We start from the raw sequence: 11,148 nt of genomic DNA, 5'->3' as shown, positions 1-11,148 counted from the left end.
TAGGGGCTGGGGACTCTTCCTTACAGATGTGCTCAGTCAGGGTTCGTGGAACCGGATTCAACTACAGACCCACTTTCTCCACAGGTTGGGTTATCAGTAGCTAAAAGCTTTTCACCCTCTACCCAGCTCTCCTAGGAATCTAGCCCACCCTTGGTTCTTGTCTTTGCATGGTGGTTGTTCATTAATAGTGCTTTTAGCAGAAAGGTAGAGAGAAGCTCTGCTTGTTTTTGCCAAAAGCCATTCTCAGTAAATATAACTGTGAATTGGTGACCCTCAATCTTGTGTGTGATTTTTTTAAATCAAGAAGTTGTATAAAGTTTCATAATATAGTAGTTATCACTACCATTTATTTTGTCTCCAGTGTGCCAGTAGCTGTTATAAACATTAATCTTATTTTGTCTCCAGCCAGTAGCTGTTATAAACATTAATTTTAATATGGTTCTTAAAACAGCCCTCCAAGGAAGGTGAAGGCATCGTGTATTTTTATGAATGCAGAATCTGAGATTCAGCAAGGTCATGTAACTCGCTCAAGGTCAAGTAGCTGGTGCAAGGGGTAGAGAATTTTAACCTAGGTCAAGCTGGCCACAAAGCTATCTCACTGCCTGCTGCCTACTCATTATCCTGTCCTGGACTTGCTTAAGAAACATGTTGCTACTTTGTTATTTTGAGAATGGGAAAGGAGTTGGAACAATATGTTCCTGAATATCCACTAATGTAGTGTCTAGATAACATTGCTGAAAGTTAAGAGTTCTAGATTGAGGTAATCACAACTCTTGCTCTTGTTTTCCTTTTTGTTGCTTCTCAAATAATTATAGGCTTGTCTTTAATACACTTTATTATGTTAAAAACAAAGCTAGCCTTTCCCCTGGTGAAAGTATGTGTTTCTTGTAGAAAATACAGATATGCCCCCAAAGGATAAATCTTCCCAAACTACCAGAAGCTGCCTCACTATGTGGGCCCTGGATGTGGACGGCTAGGGTATGAACCCTGCTCTGCAACTTCTCATTTTAGGGAGCTGTTTCTGGTCTGTGGAGTTGGAAAAACCTACTTCAGTAGGGTTGTTAAGGTTAAATGAGTTATCAGCTGCAAAGTGCCCAGTAGTGACTAAGAGATGCTTAATATTTTAGTAATCTTCTGGTCTTCCTCTCTGAATCTCTGTGTACATGTGTAAATATATCTGCTAGTGTGCCCGTACTTTAAAAAAGGAAGTATTTTTTAAACAAGTCACTTGTCATCCAATAATAATATGGTGATTCCCCCTTCTTTTCCTCCAAAGAGTCTTATCCATTCCTTGACAGCTGCCTACAACCCAGGATGGGATGGCTTGAATCAAACTGAACCCGTGTGGTTGCGTGTACAGATTTCCAGCTTGACATCGACATAATGCATTTTACGACAAACTTGTGTAGTTGTGCTATGAATGTTGTCCCTAGGTATTAGGAGCTTCTGGCTCTTTTCAGAGCATACCCGACACTCCCTCCCTTGGTGCAGGTTACGATCAGGAAATGCTCCCTTTGGAGCTCAGAACCTGCCAGCACTGTTGATTCATAAGCCAGCCCTAAGACAGGAAACTCAGGCTCTTAAATCTAGAAAAAACTTTTTCTTGAGATAAATATCTCTGGCATGGAAGTCACAACTCAGAAAGTTATTTTATTCAGTGCTTGCCATTTCTGGAGTGTTCTCTAGGAAGCTGTCCTTGAAAGGGTTCAGAGGTGAAGCCTTGCTCATTGCTTCCAGGTTGGGTCCCTGAACTCCTACCCTTCAGGATGGAAGCTGCAGGCCAATCTGCGCCATGCTGCTGCCTTTCCCCCACCTTGCCATTTTAGTTGCATGAGTTTCTGGTGGCATCTTTCTTTTAGTGGTGTAGAGTTCTTGCTGGATTCAGGTTGGCAAAAACACTGGTTCCTATTTAACCACTCCCTCATCCTCTCCACTGCCTTCCACCACTACTAGCAAACCAATAAGCTATGTTTATGAACCTATGCTTGCCTGTCCACTCCTTTCAAGTGCATTATATATGTAGACTCAAGGGATGTACTTGTCTACTGAGTCTGACATCCAGGAGGCAAAAGAGTGACAGGCAGAAGTGACTGGGGACAGTGGTCTGCTATGGGATACCCTTCCAAAAAGGCTAACGGCTTTAATTGGACCTTTCTCTCGAAGTCTATAACAGAAGAAATCTGAGTGTTGGAAACCTGGCATCGTTAATCGTTTATCTTCTAAAGGAACTCAGCTGTATTTCAAGACATGCTGACTGACCAGCCTCAAACACAGCCATTTCCTGAAGACATTTAAGAGAATGGATTGGTTTTCTTTTCTTTTTCCATTCTAATATAGGGAGTATATCACCATTGCTGAGAAAAAGTATAATATGCAATCAGAGTGATGTATCTGTCAAAATTACAGAAGAGCTAGCATGTCTTTGAGGTGTACAAGAATGGCATCAGAATTTAAAAAGGGGAATAATAATGTATTTCACGTTTGTAAAACTCGGAGGATCAACTATCCACAGCAGTATTTTCCAAAGTGCTCGTTAATCAGTTTCCTTCTGACACCCTCCCTGTGAGAAAGGTTAAGTGGCATTACCCCCCTTCTACTGCTGAGGACTCTTAACAGTGAGGGGTTAATTGACTTGCCTTGGGTTCTGTGCAGAGAGGCTGACCCAGTTGGAGAAATTTCTGCTGCCTGAAACTCTTGCTTTCCATTCCAAAGGCTCCATGGAGCAAGGGCTGCCCAGGGAAGGCATCAGCTGAGATGATGCGTCCAATTAAGGAAGAAGTATCTTGCTGAACCCTTTTCTCTTTTTTGTGAAGCTGGGAGTTGAGCCTATCAGCCATATTCTTTCATTCTTGTAGGAACTACTGAGGCAGTGAGAAAGATGATCTCTTCAAGGTCCATGATCCTTGAACTCGAAACTCTTCTGCTGCCTTGCGCTAAGGTGTAGGAGTGATGGACGGCAGAAATCAATTACCTTTTACTAAATTGCTCATTCTCAGCAGGGGCCCTATGAATTTGAGCTATAAACCTGAAATCTGTGAAAGGTGTAGGAATCTGATGTTATTTTTAGGAAGAAAATAATTCACTTATTGGCCTTTTCTGCAAGGTAACCAATTTTCCGTGATGGCATGTTGGTGTTAAAACTCATCTAAATTTTTGATGTTGCAAAATAGGTAATAGGACTATAGAAATGACTTCTAATATAGAGGGCCCCTGCACCTGGGGATGTGTGTGTGGCTACTGTAGTAATCTAGTGACCCTAGAGTGAAAAAGATATATATAGTAATACCTCAGTTCACATACAGTTTGGTTTGCAAACAGTAGAAGTTTGAAAAATTTTGTTTCCATTTGCAAACTCCACATTGGATGACAAACACAAACACAGCTATCTTCCCCAGAATCGTGGAACAAATTAAGATTCATGAACCAAGGCCCCACTGTACATATATGAATTACATACACTGTATAAGTGGATAGGTATGAGTATATGTTTGCTATATGCTGAACGAGAATTTTCTTTAAGGTAAGGTCACCCGTTTTCCTCCTGTCTCCTTTGCATGGTTTTGGGAGTGGGGAGGAGGACAGCTATCTCGGCTTTGTGCACCTGGCCTCTCCGTGCTTTGGCTGTTAGCTTTCCCTCTGCTCCTCTTGATGGAAGTAAGTCCCAATGCCATTTGTGCTATCTGGTGCCATTTTTATATCTGGATTTTCCTCTCTCTCTCTCTCTCCCTCCCTCTCTCTCCCTCCCCTTGTCCTTGTAATTGTTTCCAAGGGAGTTCCTCTAGTACAGTTTTAACTCCTTGTAGTCAGGATTAGCCAGAAACCCAATGAGGCCCCTATTCTATTCTTTCCCTGGCTACAGACCCCCTTTCCCTTCCTTATCATGTTTCTGTTATTCTTGTGTCTTCAATACACTTTTCTTCTGGCTCCATATATGCCTTCTCAAAATTAGCTAAAATACTTTTGAGATTGTTAGGGAAGGCAAAGCTTAATGAGAGTAAACAAATTGTAGGACTTTGCGACAGCAAAATTGGGTTTAATCATCATTCTACTGCTTGGAGGTTGAGACTTAGGCTAATGGGGTCTTCTTTTTTGGCTTTATGTTTTCTGCTGTAAAAACTGGCATACTTACCTTGCTGTTAAGCTGTAAACTCACACTAATAGACATCTACTTCATAGGCAGAAGCAGACCACACTTGGGTCCAAGGAATGTTGGCACCCTCAGAATAAGGTTGCATTCCTTCTTCCGCCAGCCAGCACCTCACCCCTCGGACCCAATTGTTTACCCTAAATTAGGTTGGGGAGTACGGATTTGTCACCTGGGTCTTTGAACTCTATAGACATTTTATTGGATGGGGACGTCAAGGCCAGGCATGGTGGATGAGTCCTGGTTGGTGAGAGTTCTCTTCCTGTGTATTTTGTCTGGAGCAAGGATCCTTGGTCACCTCCCTTTGCCTTTTTCTTCCCAGATGGAACAAGAAGAAAATCAGGGTGCCTGTGAACACCAGGACTCAGAAGACAGAGAGATGGGCTCTGATTTTGAGAACACCGAGGACAGGGAAGGGGACCCAGAGGAAAGAGGAATGGATTCTAATTCACAGGATGTGGGAGAGAAGGGCCACCTGGTGCAGGAGACGGACTCCAGCCCTCAGGATGAAGCTCTGAGAAGGGACATGAAGGGGAGGGACATAGCACCCAGCGTCTGCACAGGTGAGGACTTGGCTGGGGTTTCCCCCACTCGCCTTTCAATTTAGCTCCTCTAGAATCATAACAGGGGCAGCATTCTTTGTGGGGCAGCTCTAGAGGAGACCACAAGGCAGGATTCCATCCTGGCTTAGCCTTTCTAGTGTTGGTCTAGGGGAGCATCCTTTTCTTCCATTGAATCTGAGGTGGGCTCTGCTGGTCATCGTGGGCAAAGTGGCCCGCTGATGGGTAAAGCACTTTGCAGCACAGAGTACTGCTGCAAATTACCACTGTGACAGCACGCAACAGGATTACACAGGTAACACTGGAGCCTACCTCACAGGGTTGCTGGGAGAGTTAAATGAGTTGCTGTATTTACAGAGTACTTAGCACTATGCAGGGCAACGTTACCCAGATGCTTCCAGTGGGAGTAATCATCTGTCTCCCTCTGCAAGTAAGTAAGGTGACTTGCAGGGGTGAGTGACTTGCCTAGGTTTGTGTGGCACATTTCCAAAGTATCCAAGTCATCTGCTAAATCCCTTGCTATTCTTGACCTGAAAGAGTAAATGCTGGGTCTCTATCCTCTTCTTTATTTCTGTCTTTGGGCATCTGTTGCTTTATTCTGTGGAGGGCATGCCCTAGAGAAAGAAATGAGCGGAGATACTTTTTTTTTTTTTCTTGGTACTGGGGATCGAACTCGGGTCTTTGCGCTTTCGAGGCAGGCACCAGAACCACTGAGCTAAATCTCCAGCCCCGGAAATACTTTTTGACCAGGTCTGTAAGGTTACATTCCTTTCTCAGGGATAGTCCCAGGCACCCTGCTGCCTTCCCCTGCAGAGCATGTGGCCTTCCACATCCCAGGAACTGAGTTCCCTATGCTTAGGAGCAGCCAGAGGCCAACGGGTGTGTGTCCTGGCCCAGCCTCCAACCTGGGCTCCACAGCCCTGGGATCCATGTTCTCTTCCTGTCCCCACTCCCTCTCCCCCGTCATAGTCACATCCTGAAAGGTGAGTTCGGTTTGTTGTTCCACCTTCAGCTGTTTCAGACTGACCAGATGTGTTTAAAATATAAGTACAGAGCCTCTTCAGTCTAAGTTGTTGTGTGTGTGTGTGTGTGTGTGTGTGTGTGGGGTTGGCCAGACTAGTTTGTCTTTTGAAGCTAGACCTTTAAAAGGCACTGATAGCTCTTGGATAAGTAAACCATATTTCTGGAGATCCAGGTCTCACCAAGTCCCACCTGCAGCCTTTAGGGCCTCTGCTAGGCAGCCTAGGGTACGGTGGGTGGGGTCCCAAAAAGTGGGTCAGAGTCCTCTGTTTTAGGCTTTTCCTGAGAGAAGCGAGGTGGGCGGAGTCTGAGGTGTAGGAGAGGCCCTGGGGCATCTGCGGTGCCCGGGGAGGGGCGCCTTCCTCCTTGGCCCTCGCTCTTCCCATTGAGGCTGTTTTCCCTAGGCTTGCCTTTTAAATGCCAGGTCTAGTAAGTCCCAGTCCGCCTTTTCTATTGCAGAGGAGCTGCTGAGTTTGGAAGAAAGGGCTGCTCCCCCCGAGGAAGAGGACGACCAGGCAGGTGTGGCTGACATGGCTATGTTTCCAGGCCTGTCTGAGTCGGACAGCTTGGCCCGGAGCCCGGAAGAGGAGGGAGAGGACAGCGCTGGGGAGAACCGGCTGGAGGAACAGCCGCCCCCTCCTGTACTTCCCTGGAGGCGCCACCTCTCCCTGGGGAGTCGGCACCGGGGCGACAAGCCCTCCCACCGCCGCTTCCACCGGCTGCACCACCCCCTGGCCGTGGACCTCGGGGAGCTTGACAGCCTGGTGGCCAGCATCATGGACGCGCCCACCATCTGCCCGGACTGCGGAGAGAGCTTCAGCCCAGGCACAGCCTTCCTGCAGCACCAGCGCATGCATCGCCTGGCAGAGGCCGCCGCGGTGGCCAGCCTGGAGCCCTTCGGCCTGGCGGGCGAGTGCGGGGCGGTGGTGGGCATGATGGGGGTGAGTGTGGCGGGGGGCTTCGGAGCGGGGCCCACGCTGCCCCGACCCCCGCGCGAGAAGCCTTTCCGCTGCGGGGAGTGCGGCAAGGGCTTCAGCCGCAACACCTACCTGACAAACCACCTGCGCCTGCACACGGGCGAGCGGCCCAACCTGTGCACGGACTGCGGCAAGAGTTTCAGCTGGCGCGCAGACCTGCTCAAGCACCGGCGCCTGCACACGGGCGAGAAGCCCTACCCGTGCCCCGAGTGCGGCGAGGCCTTCAGCCTCAGCTCACACCTGCTCAGCCACCGGCGCGCACACGCGGCGGCCAGCGGGGCGGGCACGGAGGCGCTGCGGCCCTTCTCCTGCGGGGAGTGCGGCAAGGGCTTCGTGCGCAGGTCCCACCTAGCCAACCACCAGCGCATCCACACGGGCGAGAAGCCACACGGCTGTGGCGAGTGCGGGAAGCGCTTCAGCTGGCGCTCAGACCTGGTGAAGCACCAGCGCGTGCACACGGGAGAGAAGCCCTACATGTGCTCCGAGTGCGGCGAGACCTTCAGCGTGAGCTCGCACCTCTTCACGCACAAGCGCACGCACTCGGGCGAGCGGCCCTACGTGTGCCGCGAATGCGGCAAGGGCTTCGGGCGCAACTCGCACCTGGTGAACCACCTGCGGGTGCACACAGGCGAGAAGCCCTTCCGCTGTGGCCAGTGCGAAAAGCGCTTCAGCGACTTCTCCACGCTCACTCAGCACCAGCGCACACACACGGGCGAGAAACCCTACACGTGCATCGAGTGTGGCAAGAGCTTCATCCAGAGTTCGCACCTGATCCGCCACCGCCGCATCCACACGGGCAACAAGCCGCACAAGTGCGCCGGCTGTGGCAAAGGCTTCCGCTACAAGACGCACCTCGCGCAGCACCAGAAGCTGCACCTGTGCTAGGGGGTGGAGCGAGTGAGTGGGGAGAGGGTGTCCCGGGAACAGACCCTGTGGAAGGACGTGGGGGGGGGGGCGGGAGGGACAATCTGAGAGCCACTGAAGGGCCTTGTGGTGTCCTGGGGTCCGGAAGGGAAGGGTTGAGGAGGTGTTATTTCGGGGTGCTATATTTTGCGTACCTCCTCTCCATCAAAGAAACTTGGGAGGTGTGCTTGAGTGGATGAGGGAAGAGCGTGTTTTGAGTCGTGGCTCTGAGGACCTTCAGGAAGATTTGCAGTGGGAAACAAGATGAGAGGCACAGAGTACGTTGGGCTTCGATGGTCTGTGGGAATCGGAAGAAGCCATGGCTGGAATGAGAGTCATGGTGTAACCTAAAATGCGGGTATAAATCTACCGGTCCCACTAGGTGGTAAGCAGTGTTTGCCCTGACGCCCGCCACCCCACCCTATCAGCTATAGTCGACCCTGTAGGAGAGGATATGGGCTGTACTCTTCCTTTCCTTTCTCTGAGCCACAGTTAGCTGCTATTTTGAGGCCTCAAGGGGAAACTGGTCATGAAAGACGACACTTTCATTTTAAGGGGCAGCCTCTGGGCTGTAGAAATTAATTTATAACTGGTTCTCAGATCTTTTGGAAAATTCTGCTCCTGGTTCTTTGCCACTTCCTTGAAAAGCACTCTGGCTTCATGGTGAGTCCAGGTTGTTCATGAGGATGACCTATCTCTGGGTCTCTGTCACAGGCATACACCAGGCCCAGTACTTTTTTTTTTAAGGTCTCACTTGTGATTTTTCAGGTACAGGGAAATGGACCCGTCTCAGCTTTGTGTGACTTTCCCTTCTCAGGTCGGCTTTCAAGTGAACATCAGACTATCAACAGCTCCCCCGGCCACCTACAAAAATGAATTTAGCTCAGTTTTGCTGGCCTTCTGTGAGAAATCCAGGGGAGTAAAGTTTGTATGTTGAAATGCAAGGCTCCTTTGTCTCATTTGCCTTCACTTTGCAGGCGTGTGCCCTGTCCCCCACTAAGCCCCACCTCCATCCTTACTAATGAGGGGTCTAGTCCAAGCAGCAATTTCTGTTTCTGATGTGTGGAAGCACTGTAGAAATCTCAAGGCTTTACACAGAGGGGGCACAGTCTGAGAGAGGTGTAAATGCAACATTGCCAAATAGCACAAGCGATGAATGTTTTCTAGTTGTTATATAGATGCCAAAATAGCACTTTTGGATTTGCAAAGTGCTTTATGCTTTTTAATGATTGTTAGTTGTTTCTCACATCTTCGTGAGGTGAATCAGTATTATGACCTCTTTTAGGGAAGGCCTGGGGACAGGAACGTGGCAGGTTGTCCTGAAGGAAGGCAGAGGATAGCGTGAATTGGTGTTGCCTGACCTTTCGTGTTCTCTGGGTCAGCTGCTAGGAAAACTTAACTTGTCATGACTATATGATAAGGACACTGAACAGTTTTATTCCTGATGGAAAGCTCAAATCTAGCCTAGAAGGGCCAAAGACGTCCTTATTGACAAAGCTGGTCTTTGTCACCTATGTAGGGTGTCCTAGCTCTGTTCCATTTCTAGTAGGGGGCTGTAGTTAAATAACTGGTGTAGATTTCAGTCCCCTATGCTGAAAATTCCCTCCCCTAGGTTAGCCTTAGAAGTTAGAGTTGTGGAAAGGAGTGTTTTCTTCACTAATATTTGTTACCCTCTACTATTCATAGAAGCATTTTCACAAACTGTTGGACACAGTTGAAAGAGGAAAAAGCTACAAAATTGTTTTTACAGTTTTAGCAAAGTTTCTGTGAATGCTAGTAATTTATACTTGATCAGTTGTATTCTAGCAAAGAACCTCTTTGGGGACTGTAGGAAAGCATGTTTTTGTCATAACAAAATATCCTGAAAATTTTGGGTTGTATATTGCCTATTTTCCTTGCCCTCTTAATCATTTTGTTATTATTGACAAATGAAAATGGATGTTCATACTAGGCATAGTTTTGAAAGACACTAATTCATTTTTATTTTAGTCAAGACTACACAAGCAAAGTACCTATCTTATTTATTCTGACTTTTGTAGTCTGAATATCAAGTGTATACGATCTGTCTAAAAATAATACAGTATAATTTGTAGGTAATCCTTGTGGTGTTTTTTTTTTTTTAAGCACATCTACCTCTTCCAGCTGTTTTAAGTTCTCTCAAGTCTGTGCCTATAAAAATCTCATCCAGCGTTTGATTGTTTATGAATGGATTATTGACTTTATGGGTTTTTTGGTCTTTTGCTGCCATCATTACATAGTCCTGTCAGCATCAAATGTGTTACCTATTAGCAAAATTGGATTTCAGTAGCGAGTGGGGATCAAAGCTAACGTGAAACAATGGCAAAATCTTTGGACTTTGCCCCTCTTGTCCTTTTTATTACTGTGGAGGATAAGAGTCAGCTATGGCATTAGAATCCCTTCTGTGAGCAAACTCCTCAGCAGTAGCAAACTGTTTAGCCATTGGCACCTGATCTCATGGTGTTTTTAAAATGTGATTCCATATTTCTTATGTTTCTCCAGGGTATACACCCATATTAAGTGAAGCTAAATGCATTCAGGAGGTTGTTGTTTTTAATTTTAGAGTAATACTATTTCTTCAGCAAACCCTGTTAAGTGTGGTTCACCCTTGGAAATGTTTAAAGATTCTTTGCTCCAAATCATTAGTGATGGTGGCAGTAAGTGTATTAATTTGTTTCCTGGGGAATTTGGCCAAGACCTCTGCTAAGCAAAACCTGAAGCAGTTAAAGTTTAAGTGGTTGTGATTAAATCTTGAGTTCTGGGTTGGAGGGAGATGAACAGTTAACCCCTTGAGCCATATGTTCTCTTTGCAGTCAAGAGGCTGTACATATGTGAAAAGGTACAAATTAAGGATTTGTTCATAGACAATCTGAACTGTTTCTGAAGTTTGTGCACACTGTCATTCACTGTAATGTTACTTTACATGTTTGTTAAAATAGTGAATAATTTAATGCTCCTGAGAGTAACAGGTTTTGTGTGAGTGCGATTGTAAATGTGAGAATTGCCTTGTTTTCAGGTTGTTTTATTTAATAATGGTTCTTTGGACAGTATTCTGGTGCACAGCAACAAATATGGAATATTTGTCATTAAATCCGTACCAGTCTTTTACTGTTCTACTTCCTTATTTGTTACTCATACATTCAAAGTCACACAGTTTGATCTAACAGAAGCTGTGTTATGGTAAAAGAGGGGTTGGTGAACTACCAGATCTGGCCTGACTCTTTTTGTAAATAAAATTTTATTGGAATACAGTTTCACCCATGCAATCACATCCTTTATTGTCTGTAGCAACTTTCACATTGCAGCGGGAGAGCCGAGTAATTGTGACAGAAGCTACGTGTGCTATAATCCTAAAATACCTACTGTCTGTACCACTACAAAAACAATTTGCTGACTAATGCATTAAATGTTGGTTGAGGCAGATCCTAGATTATCCTAGACTTGGCTAATGTCTGGACTCTAAATTCTTGGCATGTTCTTATCAGTAACGGCACAGTATGTCTAAACTCAAGTGCCTCTGAGATGC

The 11,148-nt window shown here is 46.7% G+C and overlaps 1 protein-coding gene across 6 annotated transcripts in view; it reads left to right on the top strand.

Moving 5' to 3' along the window:
* Positions 1–10,730, top strand: part of Znf697 (zinc finger protein 697) — a 35,601-nt gene extending 24,871 nt beyond the window's left edge. For all 6 annotated transcript variants that reach the window (XM_004853846.4, XM_087213321.1, XM_004853848.4 and 3 more), the window contains 2 exons: positions 4,467–4,707; positions 6,184–10,730. In XM_004853846.4, the coding sequence (XP_004853903.1) occupies positions 4,467–4,707; positions 6,184–7,586 (1,644 nt within the window). In that variant the 3' untranslated portion in view covers positions 7,587–10,730. The remainder of the gene's footprint in view (positions 1–4,466; positions 4,708–6,183) is intronic.
* Positions 10,731–11,148: the final 418 nt, after the last annotated feature.

Source organism: Heterocephalus glaber, unplaced genomic scaffold, assembly GCF_053883595.1.
Source record: "Heterocephalus glaber isolate CG9 unplaced genomic scaffold, H.glaber_assembly_v1.0 deba00001442, whole genome shotgun sequence".
Taxonomy (NCBI): Eukaryota; Metazoa; Chordata; class Mammalia; order Rodentia; family Bathyergidae; genus Heterocephalus; species Heterocephalus glaber.
The sequence above is the reverse complement of the archived record's forward strand: the minus strand, read 5'-3'. Positions and strand labels throughout refer to the sequence as shown.